This window comes from Vipera ursinii (genome assembly GCF_947247035.1).
Source record: "Vipera ursinii genome assembly, chromosome: Z".
In the NCBI taxonomy this organism is placed as follows: Eukaryota; Metazoa; Chordata; class Lepidosauria; order Squamata; family Viperidae; genus Vipera; species Vipera ursinii.
In genome coordinates, this window is record NC_139517.1 from 19,964,077 (window position 1) to 19,987,054 (window position 22,978).

General features: G+C 42.8%; 1 protein-coding gene across 1 annotated transcript; it reads right to left on the bottom strand.

Annotated features, from left to right (window-relative positions):
• Positions 1-1,568: 1,568 nt before the first annotated feature.
• Positions 1,569-21,435, bottom strand: LOC310650232 (claudin-4-like). The gene is made up of 2 exons (XM_083379066.1): positions 21,313-21,435; positions 1,569-2,827 (listed from the first exon to the last, which is right to left on the bottom strand). Exon 2 carries the CDS (start codon positions 2,807-2,809, stop codon positions 2,165-2,167), a length of 645 nt encoding a protein of 214 aa, XP_083235192.1. The 5' UTR covers positions 2,810-2,827; positions 21,313-21,435; the 3' UTR covers positions 1,569-2,164.
• Between the last annotated feature and the right edge of the window lie 1,543 nt (positions 21,436-22,978).

Below are 22,978 nucleotides of genomic sequence, written 5' to 3' on the forward strand. Positions count from 1 at the left end.
TAGCATTCTGTGCACCTCGGCATGTAGCCATGCTGGCCACGTGACCATGGAAGTATCTTTGGACAATGCTGGCTCCCTCAGCTAAAAAACAGAGATGAGCACTGCCCACTAGAGTCAGAAAAGACTGGACAGCAGAAACATTTACCTTTACAAAAAAATGCATCTTTCAGTCAGAGCTGATAATGTAACCTACAAATGTCTTTCTCCAACACAGTGGGTCTTCATTATATACTTTCCATCACCTCCAGACCTTCAATGATTGTGCTGGATGAGTAGAGCTGTAGCCATGGGCAAACTGGTAGAAGAGACGATGATGCCATGGCATCACAGTGCCACCCCACAAATTCTACAATTTGAATTGCTTGGTTAATATCATGATGAATGGGATGCCACTTTGTAGACATCCATGGTCATGAATGAGTTCAAGGGAATAAAGAAAGGCAAATACCATACGTGATATCTAATGTAAAATATACATTTTCACAACAATATCATTACACATCGGTATTTTAGCATCATGGTGGTTTATTTGGCTTTGTGGCAATGTGTTGTGCAAACTCAGCACAGAGTACAGCAGATATGAACCTAGTTAGTTGTAGTTTACTGAGTAAACAAGCAATGGATAAACATATAAACAGATTCAAACCGGGTTCATATGTAGTAGTAACAGCTTGCCTACTTATGATATATTGCAGCTATCTCCCATTTGAGCACCCTCCATATTATGGATTTAAAATTCCCATAATTCTCAGGAATGGCCATATTGCTTAACAAATTCTGGGAGTTCGAATCACCATTTCTAAATAACCCCAGATTTGAGGAAGACTAGGCACATACTGTAAAGGTTATGCTAGTCTGAGCTCGGGGTATATTCATAAACCACTAGTTCTTTTATTGACCATAGTAGAGAAACTCATTCCAATCTAGTGTAGAGTTCTACTGATCAGAATCAATCTCATTTAGCTCTTTGAGCTAAACTGAAGTTGGTTGGGTGCTGCACCTAACTGGGCTGGGATGGTGAGTGAATAAGCTTCAGCTATCATAAGTTCCTACAACACTCTAGATCAGTGTTTCTCAACCTTGGCAACTTAGATATGTGGATTGCAGAATTCCCTAGTCAGCCCTGGCAACCTAAGTTGTCACGGTTGAGGAATATTGTTCTAAATCGAAACCCTGTAAATTACATTATGACTTATCTATGAACCCAGCAATAATAACCACAACAAAGTTTGTGTGTGGGGGGGTGTCCCCATTCAACCATTCACCATCATGGTTTCCTGCCTTCTTTTCTACAAAGAAATGTAGTTATTATGAGTGTAATCCTCCCACACAGATCATTCTTTCTATTCTGCCCTTCTGCTGTGCATGTCTTGCTACTTTGGGAATGCCCTATTGTGAAAAACCATCCACCCTTGCATTCAGCTTCAATAAAATAGAAAGAACTACACGATGAAAGCTTTGAGTCCATGACCCCGAAAAAAGACTTTTTCCCCCCAGTAGTAGATTCTCAGGTTAACACCACAGTTACAGACACACGTACACAAACGACTAAGGCAAGCTGCTATATACAAAAGCATTCATTTTATTCAGGTTATATTTTTTTAAAAAAAAAAAGAGAGGAAAAAACTGGCTTCCAGTATGAAATGCATGCAAGAGCAATTGCAAAATAATTAAAAACGACAACAGGTCTAAAAGGCCACATCCCCTTTCTTCATAAAATACTGTACAACATATCACAGCTTCAAAAATGTAGAGTAACTATTTCCACCCCCACCCCACATCATCCCATTGAACAGGATGTGATCTCTGAGCCATTACGGGCTATTATGGGATTGTGTAATGGAGAGGAGAGGGCAAGAACACACAAAGGCATTTATCACAAACCACTTGAAAATAGGACATTGATTCAATACCTATCTACCTATACTGAATTCTTCTACCACAAATCAAGGATTCTCTTCAAAAGAAGAGCTGAAACAGGTAAGAATAAATCTATCTAGTGGTAATAGTGAGAAAAAATACTGATGGGCCAGAAATGTTGAGAAGTTGTGGTGGAGCAGGATGCTCTCCATAGGGATGTTCATTATACAGTTCTGCTGCTCTCAGGGACTCCACCAGTAATGAGCTTTCAGGATGGCAACAGCATCATCACGATGTGATTCGCTTAAACATAGTTCTTGCTGGGGTAATCGCTGCGGGGTTGAGAGACAGCAGCTGTGTATCGAGCACTGTAGTTGTTGCTCTCTTTCTTGGGGCAAGTGCAACACAGCAATGCTCCTCCAAGGATCATCAAAGCAGCCGCTGCCCAGCCAATGTAGAGGGATGAGCCCAGCTCTCTCTTCTGAGCCTCCACAACTAATGGGCTGTAGAACTCCCGGATTGTAGTGTTGGCTGTCCAACAGACTGGGATGAGGCAAAGAATTCCTGATACCACAAAGATGGCCCCGGCGACAATGACAATACGTGCCTTGACGTCTTCCTCCTCCACACAGTTGGTGCATTTGGCACCCACAGTGCCAACCATCAGGCCTAAGAGAGCCAGAAGCACGGAGATGACCATGAGAGCCCGGGCAGTTTGTATATCCTGAGGCAGAGCCAGCATGGAGTCATAGACCTTGCATTGCATCTGGCCAGTGCTCTGCACCACACAGCTCATCCACAGCCCCTCCCAGGTGATCTGGGCTGTCACAATGTTGTTACCAATGAAAGCTGTCACTTTCCACATAGGCAAGGCACATGTGATGATGGCCCCAATCCATCCCACTAGAGACAGGGCCATGCCCATGATTTGAAAAGCAACGGAGACCATGTTTCAGGGTAGGCAGTCCTGGAGAGAAATAACAGTGTGGGATTAGAATTTTGTGAAAAGTTATTCTAATGTAACAGTGCATCAGATCACTACATTTGATATTTGCCAAGGATGCAGCCAGAACTATCGATTGATTTCCTGCCATTTTGAAACAGGAAACACATAAAGCCCTTAACAGGAATCCAAAATAATCTTAGGCAAACAAAGGGTGAAAAAAAAACACAAGAAAACTTGTTCAAATTTATTTTCAGAATGTAACCCACCTATTTTGCATCTAGTGCAAGGGTTGTGTTTCAGTGGCCCAGTCAAACCTGTCATTTTAATGTCACTGACTTTCCCAGTCTGGAAGTGCTGTTATTTGTGGTCATTGCCTCTTGTAGTTTGTTAAGTGTTAGCCCCCATAAAAAGTCATTTAGTTCTGCTGTAGAGACCAAGACACATTTCCTTTGGTACCTACAGATTTCTCTATACAGTACCTGATTTAATTAAAAAAAATCCCAGATTTGCTGATGGATGCTAATTTAGCAAGAGTTTTGGAGGGGGATTAGATCAAGTAATCCTGTAACAGGCGTTACTGGAGTATACAGTAACTCCCATTACTATACTTCCCAGCAGCAGGGTCAAAGGTCAGAATAATGCAAGTTAGCATGGATTCATCTGAGGATCCAAGTCCACAATTACTATGAACTGCAAGAGGTAAGACCAAAACTTTGTGTTAAGCAGGAGGACAGTTCCACTTTTTTTTGCTGCTAGAGAGAAAGGAGGATTTGGCTTCTAGATATATTTGGAGGACATGAGATAAGAGGAGGCAGACCTAAATCCAGGTTAAAAAAATAAATAAATCCTTGTTCTAATCCATTAAAGTTTCTTTGTGGCAAACCTTTGAGAGGCTAGAGTAGTGTTTCTCAATTGTGAAGGTTAAGAAGGTTTAAGATAGGTGGACCATCTCACAGTATTTATTGTATTGTATTGTATTAAAATGAATGAACCTTTATTGTCAAAGTACAATCATGTATATATACATTGAGATTGGCTGAGCCTCCCTTCATGACCCCCCATACCACAACTCACAGTGACAACAAACCCACCATCTTGTTACACTGTGTGAGCTAATTGCACAACACACTGGCCTCGCAAGTCAATCATACATAAAGTTTATAAAATTATTTCCCGTTCAAGAGCCTGACAGCCCGTGGATAAAAGCTGTTCTTCAGCCTGTTGGTACGGCTGGCTACACTCCTGTATCTCCTGCCCGATGGTAGGAGAGTAAAGTATTGTATTGTATTGTATTGTATTGTATTGTATATTATATTATTGTATTGTATATTATTATATTATATTATATTATATTATATTATATTATATTATATTATATTATATTATAATATTATATTATATTATATTATATTATATATTATATTATATTATATTATATTATATTATATTATATTATATTATATTATATTATATTATATTATATTATATTATATTATATTATATTATATTATATTATATTATATTATATTTATTATATTATATTATTATAAAGCCTCAGTAAGAAAGGCAGTGCCAAAGAATGTTCAAACTATCGCACTATTGCACTCATTTCTCATGCTAGTAAAGTTATGCTTAAAATTCTACAAGCTAGACTCCAGCAGTATGTGGATCGAGAACTACCAGAAGTACAGGCAGGATTTCGAAGAGGCAGAGGAACTAGAGATCAAATTGCTAACATACGCTGGATCATGGAGAAAGCTAAAGAGTTCCAGAAAAACATCTACTTCTGCTTCATTGACTATGCTAAAGCCTTTGATTGTGTGGATCATAACAAACTGTGGCAAGTCCTTAAAGAGATGGGCATACCAGACCATCTTATTTGTCTCTTGAGAAACCTATATGCGGGTCAAGAAGCAACAGTGAGAACTGGACACGGAACCACTGATTGGTTCAAAATTGGGAAAGGAGTCCGGCAAGGCTGTATACTGTCGCCTTGCCTATTTAATTTATATGCAGAACACATCATGAGAAAGGCAGGGCTAGATGAATCAAAAGCTGGAATTAAGAAACATCAACAACCTAAGATATGCAGATGATACCACTCTAATGGCAGAAAGTGAAGAGGAACTAAAGAGCCTCTTGTTGCGGGTGAAGAAGGAGAGTGCAAAACTTGGGTTGAAAGTAAACATTAAGAAAACCAAGATCATGGCATCTGGCCCTCTCAATTCCTGGCAAATAGATGGGGAAGAAATGGAGGTAGTGACAGATTTTATTTTCCTGGGCTCCAAAATCACTACAGATGGGGACTGTAGTCAAGAAATTAAAAGACGCTTGCTCCTGGGGAGGAAAGCCATGGCAAATCTAGACAGCACACTAAAAAGCAGAGACATCACCCTGTCAACAAAAGTGCGTATAGTCAAGGCTATGGTCTTCCTAGGTGCAATGTATGGCAGTGAAAGCTGGACCATAAGAAAGGCTGAGCGCCAAAGAATTGAAGCCTTTGAACTATGGTGCTGTAGAAGACTCCTGCGAGTCCCTTGGACTGCAAGGCGATCAAACCGGTCAGTCCTAGAGGAGATCAACCCTAACTGCTCTTTAGAAGGCGAGATCCTGAAGCTAAAACTCAAATACTTTGGCCATCTAATAAGAAAGGACTCACTGGAGAAGAGCCTAATGCTGGGAAAGATTGAGGGCAAGAGAAGAAGGGGACGACAGAGAATGAGATGGCTGGATGGAGTCACTGAAGCAGTAGGTGTGAGCTTAAATGGACTCCAGAAGATGGTAGAGGACAGGAAGGCCTGGAGGAACGTTGTCCATAGGGTCGCGATGGGTCGGACACGACTTCGCAGCTAACAACAACAAAGACCATATCTGGAATACTGCATCCAGTTTTGGTCGCTACATTATAAAAAAGATGTTGAGACTTTGGAAAAAGTGCAAAGAAGAGCAACTATGATGATTAAAGGCCTGGAGACCAAAACATATAAAGAATGGTTGCAGGATTTGGGTTTCGCCAGTCTAGAGAAAAGAAGGACTAGGGGGGGACATGACACCAGTATTCCAGTATCTGAGGGGCTGCCACAAAGAGGAGGGGGTAAACCTACTTTCCAAAGCACCAAAAGGCAAGACAAGAAACAATGGATGGAAACTAATCAAGGAGAGAAGCCACCTGGAATTAAAAGAGAAACTTGCTGACAGTGAGGACAGTTAACCAGTGGAACAACTTGCCTTGAGACATTATGGGTGATTCATCACTGGAGGTTTTTAAGACAGGACTGGACAATAATTTGTCTGAAATGGTATAGGGTCTCCTGCTTGAGTAGGGGCCCCTTCCAGCTCTACTTTATTCTATTCCCCAGGATGAGATTCAAGGTGCTGGTGATGACCTATAAAGCCCTAAATGGCATGGGCCCGGATTATCTTAGGGAGCACCTGCTGCCAGCATCAACTTCCCATCGTCCTGTGTGCTCCCATAGGGAGGGCCTCCTTAGGGTGCCGCCGGTCAGGGAGTGCCAGCGGGTGATCCCCAGAGGGAGGGCGTTCTCTGTGGGCATGCCTGCCCTATGGAATGATCTGCCTGTGGAATTCCGGACCGCCCCCGACCTTCGTTCGTTTCGCCGGGACCTGAAAACCTGGTTTTTTTATCTATCTGGCCTGGACTTAAGTTTTTAAACTTTGTTTTAATTCGTTGGGCTATTAATTAATTTAATTCATTTTAATTCTATCTCTATTTTAACTTTTATATTGTCTTTTAAATTTTGCCCTGTAAACCGCCCTGAGTCCTTCGGGAATAGGGCGGTATATAAAACTAATTAAATAAATAAATAAATAAATGTATGCTGGGGTGGTGGTGGTGGTTTCTGGGAGGTGAAGTCCACCTAATTTTAAAATGGCTGAGGTTGAAAAACACTGCTCTATACAAACATAGTAAAACTGAAGACAGCAAATCTATACTTCAGACTGTCAATACACGTCCTCGAATGGAAGCAAACACGAACAGACAACAGACAAACAAAAAGGTACAGATGAGATCATCAGAGCCAACCAGTGTGGAACTTACAGAGCCCATTGTGCTGAGGTTACAGGCTCCCTCTTGCAGAGCAGGTTTTCCCTGGCCAAGCCCCCACCCCCAGTTGGTTAAGGATTAGCTGGGTGCATTATATAACCTGTTTCCCAAGCAAACTAAGAATCTCTCACTCATCCCGTTGCTTACCCTTGACAGGGGCTTAAGTAATTAGAGGGAGGGGGAGGCACTCTCTCTTTTTTTTTAAAAAAAAATAGTATTTACAGGTTGTCCTCAACTTACAACCACAACTGAGCCCGGAATTTATGTTGCTAAGTGAGAAATTTGTTAAGTGAGTCTTGTCCCATTTTACCACCTTTCTTGCCACATTTGTTGAGTGAACCACGTAATAACGGTTGTGAAGTGAATCTGGCCTTCCCTACTGATTTTGCTTGTCAGAAGGCTGCAAATGATGATCACGTGACTTTGGGACACTGCATCGGTCATAAATATGAACCGGTTGTCAAGCATCCGAATGCAAGTCACGTGACTGCAATGGTCATACATGTGTAAAATGGTCATAGGTCACTTTTTTTTCAGTGCCGTTGTAACAATGGTCATTAAATGAACTGTTGTAAGCTGAGGACTACCTGTATTCACCAAATTTCAGATTGCATTTTGTTCACCAAATTGCAGATTGGTTTTTCCTCCTGTGGAATAGGACATCTAAATTAAATAAGGAACTGGAGAGTTCTTGCCTTGCTCTCTGGAGATCAACTCAAGATCCAGTCACTTCTGGTTTTTCACCGGAGACTGACTACAGCCCCTCGGTCGCGATGACATCTTAGGCATGGAGATAGATGAACTACCATCGCTCATCACCGGAGCTACGAAGTTATCCACCAACAGACTATGCTAGCATTCACCGGACTCTCTCTCCTCCTGCGACCTACCCGGAGCTGGATGATGACCCCCTGAGATCCTGATCACTGTGAGAGGGTGACCATGTTCTCAGGAGCCACTACTTCAGCTCTGTGGTCGTGATATGCAGTTGTTCCTACCAGCTCGTCCTTTACTCCTATTTCCACCTCTGATGGCTTACACCAGAAGTGAGCTACTTGCCCTGAGAGCTTCCCCACTCTCTCAGAGATGGCCATCAGACCTACGCCGCCGTTTCCTTAATGACAGGTCCTGGGACCCCGAGAGGTGGCATGGCGCCAAGAAGAGGCTCTTGGGTTTTCTTTTAAAATTTTTTGAAGGGTTAGGGAGGGGGGAGGGTCAGGCCCAGCAAATCGAGGGGAAGATCCCACCGGACCTGTCTCAGCCTAAGTTGGCCAATGGTCGCGGCAATATGAGGGCCAAGGAGAGTCTTGTAAACCAGGGGGATGGGACAGGGATACCGATCCCCACAGTAATTGGGAATGGCAGCAGATGGAGGAGCAGAGGGTCATATCGTATTCTGAGATCACGCCCACGCTATCTTCTTGCTGTGGCGCGCTCTGACCCTCTGGCTCCCGCTTGCTGCCCTGGGGAAGAGGGAGGTCTGACTCCTGAGCTCAGGCTGATCTATTTTAATGCCAGGTCTGTTGTGAATAAAGCTCCCCTCATCCATGACTTGATCGAGGAGGAAGGCGCAGACCTGGCATGCATCACGGAAACCTGGCTGGGCCCAGAGGGAGGGGTCCCTCTGACTGATTTATCCCCTCCAGGTTTCCGTGTGCTACATCAACCTCGAGCTCAGGGTAGGGGAGGTGGCGTGGCGATCGTTATCAGAGAGACCCTCCATCCGCGGGAGGCCACTGCCCCTCAGATAGACGGATGTGAATCCCTCCTCTTAAGGTGGGGTCCTGGTGGTCAGTTGGGCCTACTTCTGGTATACCTCTCTCCAAGCTGCACAGCAACGGTTCTACCCAAGCTACCTGACGCCATCTCAGGATTGGCGGTCGAATTTCCAAAGCTTATGGTACTGGGAGACTTTAATCTACCTTCCCTGGGCAGTGCATCAGAAGTGGCCCGAGAGTTCATGGCCTCCATGACGGCCATGGACCTTACTCAAATTACTCAGGACCCAACTCACGAAGGAGGAAACATGCCGGATCTAATTTTTGTCTCTGGGCAGTGGCTAAATGGGCTGGGTGGGGTTACTCCAACATCACAACCCCTTTCATGGACAGACCACTACCTCCTGCGGTTGGGCCTCCGTCACGTCACCCCCCGATGTCAGGAAGCGGAACCGACCAGGTGGTTCCGCCCCAGGCGCCTGATGGACCCAGATAAATTCCAGATGGCGCTTGGACCGATTCCCACCTCCCTCTCCCACAACCCGGTCGAGTCCTTAGTTAATGCCTGGCAACAGGCTGCTTCGGAGGCGCTCGACCGCGTTGTCCCTTTGCGGCCTCTGACCCGGCGCAAGTCCCGACTCGCTCCTTGGTTCTCCAAGGACCTGCGGGAGATGAAGCGCCAGAGAAGGGGCCTAGAGAGCATTTGGAGAGCCAGTCGGTCTGAGTCTGACCGAACACAGTTAAGATCCTTTTCTAGATCCTATCTTGTGGCAATGAGGGTGGCAAAGCGCGCCTACTTCACCACCCTCATTGCGTCCGCAGATAATCGCCCGGCCGCCCTATTTAGAGTGGTCCGCTCCCTTTTAAGTCAAGAGACGGGAGAGGACCCCCTACATGGACGGGCTGAGGAATTTAGTAAATATCTGGTGGACAAAATTGCTCAGATTCGGGCTGGTCTGGACTCTGACTGGGCAGTATCTAACGAGAGGAAATCGATGAAGTTGGCCAAGTACATCTGGGAAGAGTTTGATCCTGTGACTCCGGATGAAGTGGACAAGATCATGGGGAAACTAAGTGCCGCCACATGTTTGTTGGACCCGTGTCCCTCCTGGCTAGTCTATGCTTCTCGGGAGGTTACACGAGGCTGGCTCCTAGCAGTTATCAATGCCTCACTGAGTGAAGGGTACTTCCCTGCTGCCTTGAAAGAGGCGGTGGTAAGGCCCCTCCTCAAGAAACCGGCACTGGACCCAGCTGTTTTAAACAACTTCCGTCCTGTCTCCAACCTTCGCTTCCTTGCGAAGGTCGTTGAGAGTGTGGTGGCGCGACAGCTCCCCTTGAACCTGGAGGAAGCTGAATATCTAGATCCGTACCAATCGGGTTTCAGACCGGGGCACAGCACGGAGACGGCATTGGTCGTGCTGGTGAATGATCTCTGGCGGGCCCGAGATAGAGGTTATTCTTCTGTCCTGGTCCTATTAGATCTATCAGCGGCTTTTGATACCATCGACCATGGTATCTTACTGTTCGGTGCTCTCGCCCCTCCTGTTCAACATCTATATGAAGCCGCTGGGAGAGATCATCCGTAGCTTCGGGGTGAAATATCATCAATATGCTGATGATACCCAGCTATTCATCTCCACCCCGAACCAACCCAGTGATGCCCTTGATGTGATGTCCCGTTGTCTGGAAGCGGTACAGATTTGGATGGGAGAAAACAGGCTCCGACTCAACCCGGCCAAGACTGAGTGGCTGTACATACCGTCATCTCGTTTAGTCCAAGAGGTTCCATCTCTGACTATAGGAGGAGAGATGTTACCTCCCATTGATAAAGCACGCAATCTGGGCGTCCTCCTAGATTCACGACTCAGTTTTGAAGATCACATTGGAACCGTGGCTAGGGGGGCATTTGCCCAGATTCGTCTTATATACCAATTGCGCCCCTTTTTGGACCGAGATGCCCTACGTACAGTCACCCACGCACTCGTTACCTCCCGTATTGATTACTGTAATGCTCTCTACATGGGGCTGCCCTTGAAGACCACCCGGAGGCTTCAGCTGGTGCAGAATGCAGCTGCACGGGTTGTGATGGGAGCTTCCCGATACTCCCATATTACACCCCTCCTGCGTGAGCTGCATTGGCTACCAGTTGCCCTCCGGGTGAGATTTAAGGTGCTGGTACTTACCTTTAAAGCCCTACATGGCTTAGGTCCGGGATACTTGCAGGACCATCTGCTGCCGGGAACAAATTCCCATCGTCCAGTACGCTCACACAGAGAAGGCCTCCTCAGGGTACCGTCAGCTAGGCAATGTCGGCTGGCGACCCCCAGGGGGAGGGCCTTCTCTGTGGGAGCACCAACCCTATGGAATCAGCTCCCCCCTGAGCTTCGGATAGCCCAAAACCTCCAATCCTTTCGCCGCGGCCTCAAAACACACCTGTTCCACCAAGCTGACCTAGACTGACAGGCATTTTAATTAATTTATATTTAGTATTTTTAATTCATTTTAAAATTCTCTAATTTTTTATTGCACTGATGTTCTCAATTTTCATTTTATCTTGATTTATGTACCTATTATATGTTTTATTGTGAGCCGCCCTGAGTCCTTCAGGAGATAGGGCGGGATATAAATCCCATCAATAAATAAATAAATAATAAATAAAAGCTGGATAGCTTTTAAATGCCTAAATGTAGGCATTTAGCAAGCCTGGAAAACATACTTGATAAACTTTTCTATGGCAACAGAACCATTAAATGAATTTTTCTCAGCATTAGTAGAAGAAGTCCCATTCGAACAATATGCCCTCGAGAGAGGAACCATTCTCATTCACAGGGAGTACATTTTATATGTAAAAGACCTCAAGATGCAGTTTCTGGCATCTGCAACTTAAGAAAAGATGTTAAGTGAGACAAGACCATGTTGGAATATCCAGCGGCTGCATTCGACCCCCATGTTGTTAGTTGTGCATGTGATTCATCATTGTTTCTGGGTGTTTATTTATGTTAATTGTGTTATTGGGGCTTGGGGTTAGATGTGTACAGTATACCACCTGGAGTCACTCGGGTAGCAACTGTAAATAAATAGTCTTAGCCACATAAAGCCACAATGGCATTCGCAAACCATGGATTAGAAAGTCCCAGGTTCAAGTTCTCCCACCTCAGCATGGAAATTCACTCCATCACTCAGCCCAACCTACCTCACTGGGTTGTTGTTATGCAGAAAATTGGGGGAGGGCACACTATGCATAATGCTGCTTGTGCTGCCAAAGGAAAGGAGGGATATGAACAGTGGTGTGCTAAGAAACGTATAACAGCTGGCTCAGTGGGCTCCATTGCCACCACTAGGCTGCAAGTCACCAAACAGCTGACTGGCACTCTAGGCTTTGTGGCTCAGAATTACTGCTCTCAAAATTCCTGAAAATTTAACAGACACCTCCTGTGGCCCTCGATCCAAAAGTAAATCTAACAATGGCAGAGATTAATGGCTGAGTCAAGTGGGATTTGAACTTAGTTTTCCCAGTTAAAGGTCAACATTTTAACCACTACTAATTAAGGCTTAGACTTTTCACTCTACAGTAAGACTGCAAAATTTGGGGGGGTTGGGTTGATCACATGCCATGCAAAGTGATTGTTCTACCATTCTTTGAGCAAACCCTGTGCTCCAATTTAACAATTCACCTCCTCTTTAATTTGCAAATGAATCTGTAATTGCACCCTAGCCACAAATGCTGCTTTTTAAAAATTCTTCCACCACCCAGCCAGGCCAATTGCAAACTAAAATGTGTTTAAAAGCCAGATCGTGAAAGGACTTAGGGTGTTATGTGAATATAAGGGTTTCCCATCACAGTATCATTCTCCTTTCTCTGAATTGGCATTATGTCCTACAGCTGATGATTTGAAAAGCTAATTTTGTCATTTTGCCAAGTATCTGTTAAATTCCTCAAGGCTATGCTCACACTTTCCCCATGAATCATACTGTCTCAGAATGATGTCCAAATTACCAAATAGCTGTAAGTATACTTTCAAGAGTTTAGAATCTCCTGATTTTCAGAAACGTCCTGCTCGATGAATTCTTTTGGAAAAGTAAAATATCTTTCTCTTATGCACTTTCTTTTACTAATTTTGATTGAGCTTAGAAGTTATTTTTGCTGTTTTTTACTAGTCTTTCAAGTCCACCCACTATCTGATGATGTTTTTTTTTGGCTAAGAAGTGGTTTCCAATCATCTTCCTCCTAGGGCTCAAAGAGTGATTGGCCCATAGTTGCACAATTAGTTTCGTCCCGTGGGAGAATTAGGATTCAGGTTTTTCTGCTCCTGCTCCAGCATCTTTATTAATTGTAATTCCTTAGATATAAGAATTTCAACATTCTAGACCATGGTCAATTGTAATTCAGAAAGGAATGTTTTTTTTCACTACAGTATTAGGATCTCAAATTATGTAGGTCATAGGTTTGCTGCAAAGGAAGAATTAAATATTTGAGATAGGACATTTGGATATTTTACTATTATTACTGACCAAGTGGGAAATAGTAATTAACACTTGCTGCAATTGTTAATGGAAGAAAATGGAGAGATCACTAGGATTACACACAAATTGTGACTTCTTTTAAGTTTATGATATAAATCACCATGACAAGTCATACGTGATAGGAAACAAAAGCCAAACAAACTTGGAATAATTTATTTACATAGGCAGGGAAGATAGTCAGGTGGCTGAATCTTTCTTTTTCCTGAAGGAGGAAAATTTGTTGTTTTTTTTAAAATGATGTTGACATTTGACTCAGAAAAAAATCAGCCTAAGCCTGACTCAGGTTAAGGGTGGAAGCGAAAGAAGTGGTTTGGCTTCAAATACAAGGTTTACCCCCACTCATCACTCATACAATTGTTCCAAGACCAGACCAGTCACTTTTTTCCCCTTTATCTCATCTTGAATAGGAGCTTTTCAAATCTTCCTCCAATTAGTCAGGTATCTATATAAATGGCTCTTGTGCAATTAGCTTCTTTCCCTGTATACATTTTGTATGCAACAGGTCAAAGATAGTTGCATTGTGAGTTGTCTCAGTAACTGCATCATCCCTTGCCCCCAGGGCTGTATGGGAGTCATCTGGAGTTCGTTGGCAACATTAAGCAGAGGAAATAACAGGTATTTGTCAACTGTTGAACTGGCTATTAGACAAGAGAGACACACCCAGCCGGGAGCTTTCTCCATTTCCTTTCCTAAAAATAGTCAATCCTGCTTAAGTTTGGCCCTTGACTTCCAAACTGCTCCCTCAACCCTAAAACCTCTTTCACCCAAATGTCCTGATATATAATTGGCTTGGTTTGGGTTTAGTGTACTACTACTAATAATAAGTCTTTAATGATTAGCCCTTGGGCCATATCAAAGTGCAAAGTGCCAGCAACAAATTGTTACTAAAATTTGATAAAAGCAATTTAAAATGGAATTTGATAAAATACAATTTAAAATGGAATTAGAATAAAATACAATTTAAAATGAAATGGGAATAAAATACAATCTAAAATGAAATTGTAGTAGTGTACAATGATTTAAGATATAAAATCTGATAAAATTATATTTTGGAGTCGCCCTTGCAATCTACCCCAATCAGTCCCACATATGCAGATCTCAACCAAGCCATTTTGTTTAAGTACTGTGCTATGTTAAATGTTATTTTCAAGTTCTGGCCGGACATAAGGTAAGTTGTTTTGATATGGGGATCCCAATGGGTCATTAATTTGGTATATAGACCAAGATACTTGTCTCTCACCCTCTTATACAGGCAACAGTCAAATAGGATGTGAACCAGGTCTTCTACCTCTGCCACTCTGCAAATGCAGAGATGCTCATTGTAGCGTATAGCATGAAATCTCCCATATCTGACCATTGTGTCAAGCTGTTCGAATCTCACTCACGTAAATATCTCCCTAAGATGTTTTGGCAGTTGTAACTTCAAATAACTGTCTACTTGAAAAGTACGTTTGTATTTACTCAGCCATTTCAAGTTACCCACCTTACCAAGGATAGCTATATCATTTTGTGCTTCTATATCCATAATTCTTTAGGCAGCTCTTTTTTGGATTGTTCTCCTGTTATGCAAGAGACAGGAAGGCCACAGCTTCTTACAAAATTTGTTAGTTTGGTGATCCAGGAGATTTGTGATTGTAGTTTTATTTGCTCTAGTAGGCATAACTTGGGGAGTCTATCAGTCTCCATTTCATTAATTTTTTTACCAGTAGTTATAAGCTCTAATTTTAGATAATACATGAATTGTATGAATTCCCAATTCAGCTGTAACTGCTGCAGCAGATGTTCTTGAATCTACACCCAAAATACATCTCAAATGCTGGGACTGTGTTTGTTCTAGGACTGTGGTTGAATAAAGACCCCAAATTTCTGCTCCATACAAGAGCATTGTGGTAACCTTAGCCTTATAAACCTTGATTAATGGGGCTAGGGACCCTGGGTAACTATGGTTCTTTAGTTTGAGCAGTAAATTCAAATGGGCTTTTGCTCTAAATGTACTCCATTGATGATGGCAGGCCCAAGATCCAGTCTTGGAAAAAGTTATGCCCAAATATACAAAGGTGTTAACCTGTTCAATTGGTTCACCATCTAATTGCCACTTATGTCTCTGATGGTTTCTTCCATACACCATTATTTTTGATTTAGATTTGCTAATGATTAGGGAGTTATCCTGGCAATAAGAGCTGAATCTTCTTAATAGCCTATGTAATCCTACTTGTGAGTATGATAATAAAATCATATCAGCATAAAGCAAACTGTTACAGTAAGTATTTAGGATCATCGGCAGGTGTACCATGGTATCCTTCATTAACCCTGGCAAGTCATTGATGTATAAATTAAATAATAATGGGGCCAGGATACACCCTTGCCTTATCCCTTTATTTGTGTGAATCCTGTTAGTCAGGGCCCCATTAACCCCATACTGCACCCTCAAACAGGTACTTGTGTAAAGGGCTTTAAACAAAGCCAGGAGTCTGGGTTCTATTTTAAGAGATGTCAATTTACTCCATAGTACTTCTCTATTTACCATATCAAATGCTCCTGTAAGGTCTATGAAAGCAGCAAATAGGGGTCTCCTCTTATAGGCATATTTGGCAATTAGATGGTTCAAGACAAAGCAGTTATCAATAGTAGATCTGTTTTGTCTAAAACCTGCTTGTTCTTCTGTGAGGATATTGTTTTCCTCTACCCAGATTTCAATTCTGTTCAAAAGGTACCTAGCATATATTTTTGCTACAATGTCAATCAGGCTGATGGGCCTGTAATTACTGTGAATCCAGGCAACTGGGGGGCTTATTCAAAAACTAATGTTAAACAAAGCAAGGCTTAGCCCAACGTGTGAACCTCCAGCCTCATCAATCCCAGGCAAATTGCCCTACTGCAGGCTGCTGAAACCTAGACCAAAGAGCAGGGGAAGACAAAGAATTAGATTTGCCTCAGGTTTTAATTTTTCATATAGAAATATGAATTTTCAGGGAATAATTCCTCTAACCTCTTTAAGGTGTGTATGTTTGGTGTAATTCTTAAGATCATCCTGAACATTTCAGGATGACACTAAGTGAAGGAAAACCTGATTAAGGCTGAGCTTGTTCTCCGAACACTTTTGTTCTGCTTCTCCACGTTGGCTGTTGTGAGTTTTGCTTTGCTTTTGACATTGGTATCAGGGATGTAGAGAAATAAGAAAAAAGATCCTGCAAGTCAAAAGCCCTTCCCTGTGCAACAAAAAACTCACCCAAGATTTTATGAAAACAATACACAGAGACATGGATGAATTTTCTGGGATTAAGAGTGGATAACAAGCAAATTCTTCCTGGTAACCTATGCAAATGACATCCCTAGAAATGTATTGGTCCAAGTGTCCAGAACAGAGGGTCCCAGAAGTGGAGCACTGAAGATTTTTATTTTACTTTAAAGCTGCCATGTTGGACTGTATCTGGAACAGTACACTCTTCATATGCTTAAAATAATAAAATTGCAAAAGAACCAGGATGGGGTTGGTTTCTAGAAGCTCCCCATCCCCATCCAAGCAAGTTAATTCTGGGCTTGAAGCACTTTCTGTAGTTCTCCTAATTCATTTGGCAGTAAAATTAGTATCAGGTGAGGTGGAGAAATCAGAAAAAAAAGAGATTTAGGCTGGAAAACAAAAATAACTCCCACCTTAAAATGTCCACCTGTTATCACCTTTTTTGTTTTTATAAAACTCCTGTAGGATGAAGACAAACAGTACATATTTAAAGAAAGCCTACAGATAAGACATCCTTGAACCCTGAAATGTTAAAACCAACAAACTACAAATATTCTCCTTTATCAGCAACAAACGTCTACATTGTCAATTCCATTTGTTTCATCCCTGTATAGCAGGCTATGTTTATGTTTTATTAGAGCAAAATCACCTGTTTTTTTTTTTTAGTTTGGGTGATTTTCCTCATTGTTTTCTTTGTTCCAAGGCTTTGCAATCCATAGGCAGGACAAACAGCACTCCAAGATCAGGTTGCCTCAAATCAACGGGCGGAATGACTTTTTTAAAAACAGGGTTTGTTTGTTTTTATGAGGTAAAGAAAAAGAACACAAATGGATTGCCTCGTTGAAGGCTCATGCTCCCACTGAAGCTTTTAGTCCCTGGGTGAAAAGACCAATAACAGCACTGTTTCATTATTTCAGTGTTATTGCTTATTTACCAGATCAGCATTTCTCAACCTTGGGGGCTTGAAGATGTATGGAATTCAACTCTCAGAATTCATGGCTGGCTGGAGAATTTCGAAAAAGTTGAAGTCCACACAACCCTTCCTCCCAATTTCTGCATACTTTGGTCTGACTATAAGGGTCTGAAGTGTTTATAGGCTTCCATGCACATAAGCAGCCCTTAAAATCTGTAAAATAATTTAAGCTGGAGACAAGTTTCTTATATATTAAGATATCGTCAAGTTTTTTTCTCTGATCAAGCTCAACTATGTGACAGCAATGCAAATGCAGTTTTCTGGGCAATGATACAAAAGCGATTTGCCTCAGTTTTCTTCCAGGAGCTTTTCTGTTTACTTAACAGCCCCATCCAAGTCCTAAGCACAGCTAATGCTGCTGCTTAACTGTGCTCTGCTTTCTGTTCAGGCTGCTTATATACTGAAGTGGTTCCTCCTAGTAATTATATTTGTGTATTCATGTACAGGTAGTCTTCGAAGAAGATGGAAAATGAGACAGAAGTATAAAGGCAAGCAGACATCAAGTTATAGAGTTCAAAATGGCTCCCCATTATTAATCTGAGAAGAGACTGAATACTGTCCATCCAGAAGATGATAGCTTCCTCACTGGCTGTATTCTCACAATATGCTTATACTCACAATTAACTGAACAATGATTTAGGCAAAATTAATCTCATTTTTGAATTCATGAACTGTGCCATAAACTAATCACATGGGTTTCAATTTGCACAACATACTATGCTACAAAGTGGTTGGCTAATTTGTGCCTCAGTGTGTTGTGTCAACACAATCACTGCTTTTGCCACTGTATTATATTTATACCCGACCTTTTTCTTAGCCATACTAGTTATTCAGTGATTAGTGTTTAAATGGAGACTTGAACCATGGACCAGTCCCTTAATCGCTGATTCATATTGTGTCTCAAGTTCAGGAAGCCAAATTAATAGTCAATGCAAAATTCAGTTAAGGCTACAAGATTATATCATTCTACATCATGGTAGCAGGATCAGTTCCACATTGTATCTATGAGGAAGGTCAATTGTTAAAAAATTCAAAAGATAAAATTCAAAAGTAGAATGGGATATCATTCATTGGCTAAAGCTCATTCAACAGATGAAACCATCTCAGTTGGTTTTAACTAGTCCTGGTCAGAATCATCTTCGTAGCCATTGCTTGTAACAAAGAGAGATGGTCACCATTCTTTATCCAAGAAGAAAGTGTAGTTCAGTTAGGAGGGGCTATGATATTTCTGATGGGAAGACCATTACTGCTATACAGTTACTGCCCTGGGCCAAGTCTTCCATCTAGCTAAGGGTTCAGAGGCAGGATGGCTATTCAGACAGGTGTGCCATTGCTTAAAGCTACGAATGTATAGGAATTCACCTGTTGCAATTTTTCTGAATAGCATATAAGAGCTTATGCCTCCTCTCTTTTCTAATCCCTCTAGGAACCAGAGAAACTGCAAAACAGACAAAAAAGTTTTTATTAATCTAGATGAGAGGTTAACATACACTGCTTAGTCCATGTATGATCTGCCAGCCGCTAAATAAATAAATAACTGCAAAACACATCTCTGGATTCTTTGATTAGGAGCCTGAAATATTTGTTCCCTGGAGTTTCAGTTTGCGCTCCTCCCCAACTTGTCTCAGAAAGACATTCACTTTCTGAAGCCAGGTCTACAGTTCTATTTATTTATTTATTTATTTATGGGACTTATATGCCGCCCTATCTCCCGAAGGACTCAGGGCGGCTAACAACAATAAAAATACAGCAATGCAAAAGTTAAAAAGAATTAAACTAACAGCCCCAATGAAATAATTAAAATTAATAAATTAAAATTTAAAAAGATTTTAAAAATCCCTATCGTCAGTCCAGGTCAGCCTGATGGAAAAGGAATGTTTTAAGTTCCCTTGAAACAGGCCCTGGGGGAGCGCAGTTGCAAGACGCATTTAGCCAGAATTCACTCAATTAAACAAACACCCCCCCCTTTTTTTAAACAAACAAACAAACAAACAAACAAACTACCTGACATGGTTTCCCCAATAGGTTGTGCAACTACAGCAGGTAGCTGATTGAGCTGATTTGCTTACTCAGAATAGTCTTACTCGGAATAAGTTATGAGAATAAGAGAATGAGAATGAGTGCCTGTTGGCGCCTTGTGTGGTGTGGAGGCAACTAAAAGGAACACTTCAAATTTCATCCTTAGCTTTAGGCATCATTTTTTTTCCCTTTTGTTTTTAGGGAGGGAAGGGAACCTTCGCCAACCGTCCCCCCGATCTCACCAGTTCATCTTCTAACCCAACTTTCCAGGCAAAAGGGACCACGCGGTCACCGAGCGGCTACGCTCCAGAGAACAAAAGGGTTTTTTTTTTCCCCTGTGATTCACGCACGATTTCGGGCTGGGCTTAGGTGGAGGTGACGGCAAGAGGGCGGGGACACCCTGCGGGCTTTCTCCCCCCCCCCCGTGCCCTTCAACCGAAACTCGCCCGCCTCCTCCCCATCTCTAGGGCGAAAGGGGAGAGGGGGGGGGGGTTCCTGCAAAAACTAACGCGCGCCGTCAAAACTTCAGGGCGCCACCCAATCTTTCCCGCATCAAGAAAGGAAAGAGAAGAGAGCTTGAGAACAGGGCTAAACACAATTGCCCACCGCATGGTTCCCAAGTGGGAAAATATATATATATATATATATATTAGCACCTTGCTAATTAACTCTTTCATTCCTGTATTGGCCTGTCTCAAGGCTTATCCACAGGATATATATGACAGCTCATTATTTTGTGCAAATTATTCAAATTGCTAATAAAGAATTTTGGGAGGCTGAGATGGCCATTTCGAACTCTTTATGTTCTCATCAGTCAGTCATACCTTTTATCTGAGATTCGAACCTGGGCTGATTGTATCTTAGGCAGTTGTTTTTAACTTGCTGAGCCACAGGCTCTCTCTCTCTCTTTTTATTAGCTAGAAAGCAAGGCAAATATATGTATTTGTCAAGGCTTTTTGAAAGCACCTTGCTAATTAACTCTTTCATTCCTGTATTGGCCTGTCTCAAGGCTTATCCATTAAATATATTGTACACCTGCCGTTTCTTACTCGGGAAGGAAAAAAGGAAAGGGGGCAAAAAAAGAAAAGAAAAGGTTTTCTTCTTCTTCCTAGCGTTATTCCCACGCTATGGTAGGTTCCGCTTAAAAGAAAAAAAGAAAAAAGAAAAAGAAAGAAAAGGAACCCAAGCATAGGAGAGAGGAAAAAAAAATAATAATAATCGGGATCTGTTGTCCGAAATCCAGTAGGTGGGATTAAAACCGGGTGTGGTTCCCCCCCCCCCTATAGAAGGAAGAGCGCTTTCAAGTTTCAATTCCCGAATCTCGGCGGCTGCGTGTTTTTTTTTTTTACGGCAGACTTTTTATTATCTTGAATATTGCTAGCCGCCCAAAGTCAGGAATTAAGAGGTGGGTGGGAGGCCGTATAAATCCAATAGACAACGAAGCAAATAAATAAATGCAGATCAACGATCACTGTAATCAGTACAGCTGGTTAGAAGTTGCGGCTAAATCCGCCCCCCCCATCCCGCAAAGTAGATTTGGGATCCGTAGAAACCAACCCAGGTCCATTAGGCGCCGGTGCGCCTGAGCGCTCCCTGGCTCTGAAAACAGCAGGTTGTTCCAAACGCTCCGCTAGCAACACGAGGCTCGTCTGAGCTAGAACAAAAAACCAGGTGTCGGGTTCGAGTCTCATCCGTCTCCTCTAAAGCCGCTTAAATTTGAGGACACGGCAGAGACGTCTTGGCGCCACTTCTACACACACACACACACACACCACCCCGATCCACAAGTTTCCAAGACTGATAAAACTCAGCTTTGATATCGCTAGATGATCCTCAACGCTGCAATATATATATATATATGCATTCATATATATGTATGTGTGTGTGTGTGTGTGTATACATATACATCCGTTTATACCATAAAAGCCAAGTATTCCGTCTCCCTCATCAAGACCCGACTCTTACCTGTTCAGTTGGAGGTAAACTTGCAGGTTCGCTTCCACAGCCGGATACGACGCTGCAAAGGACAAAAGGCACGCAGTTTTCCATATGGGGCCGGCTATATATCCCTCTCGTCCCCCTCATCCCTCCCCAGACCACACCCCTCCCATCCCGTGATGACGTCACCGACAGGTGAAACTGGCGACTTGGGACAGGACGCGGGAGGAGAAAAAAAAGACCCCAAAGCGAGCGGGGGGGGGGGAAGGATCGGCAGTTTGGAGAGAAACCAGATCCAAACACGCTTTGACTAATATTGCGCTTTCTCATGTTGACTGGGGTCGAAGGACGAGATCCCGGGTTTCAGTGTGACTTGTCCAAACCTAGCAGGAAGAGATTTAAAAGGGAGAAGTGAATAGTCAGCAGGGACGTTTCTAGGAACTGGATCCGCACTTGAATCAGAACTTCCTCTGTTTTCTTTGCAGGAACATAGGGAGTTCCCTTTATTTATAAGCTGAGGTTAAGCAAACCACGACTGGACGCACGAGGTTAATATGGCCACTCTGAAGATCCGGGGTTCTGATGGTCCTCATTTAAAAATGGGAAAGATTGAGGGCAAGGGAAGAAGGGGACGACAGAAAATGAGGGGGCTGGATGGAGTCACTGAAGCAGTAGGCGGGAGCTTCAATGGACTCCAGAAGATGGTAGAGGACAGGAAGGCCTGGAGGAACGTTGTCCATGGGGTCGCCATGGGTCGGACACAACTTCGCAAGTAACAACAACAACAAATTTAAAAATGGTTTGGAGTGCTCCTCTTCCTTTGAGATGACCTCTGCTCTTTATTTGTCTTTCTGTCCATCCGTCCATCCAACCCCAGCCATCGGTCTATCCCATCCCATCCCATCCCATATCTATCTATCTACCTACCTACCTACCTATCTAATCATCTACCCATTAAATCAGAAGGGGTGTTTCTCTCCATAAAATCAGAAGTCCGGCAGCACCTTTTCTAACTAGCAAAGGCTAATAAAAGGTATAGCTTTTTGTGAATTGCAGCTCATAATACCTTATAAGGTAAAGGTAAAGGTTCCCCCGCACGTGCGTGCTAGTCGTTTCCGACTCTAGGGGCTGGTGCTCATCTCCGTTTCAAAGCCGAAGAAGCCAGCGCTTGTCCGAGGACGTCTCCGTGGTCATGTGGCCGGCATGACGAGATGCCAAAGGCGCAAAGAATGCTGTTACCTTCCCACCGTAGTGGTCCCTATTTTTCTACTTGCATTTTTACGTACTTTCAAACTGCTAGGTGGGCAGAAGCTGGGACGAGTAACAGGCACTCACTCTGCTACGCGGCACTTGGGATTCGACCCGCCAAACTGCCGATCTTCTGATCGACAAGCTCAGCGTCCTAACCCACTGAGCCACCGTGTCCCTTATAATACCTTATACCTCTTAATAAAGTTTATTGGCTGGAAAAAAAAGTACTACTGGCACCTCCTGATATTTTTTGTCTTTTTGTCACCATAGACTAACATGCCTCTCCTCCTTACTCATTCCATAAATGGCACTCAGGACTTTGTCCTGTTATTTCATTGATTTATTTGCAAAGCTTTCTGTATTTTTTTTACAAAGTGACAAAGAGACCTTCAGTCAGAGGACCTTGGATTGAGTTTTGGTAAACTGCTTTCTACACCTGATG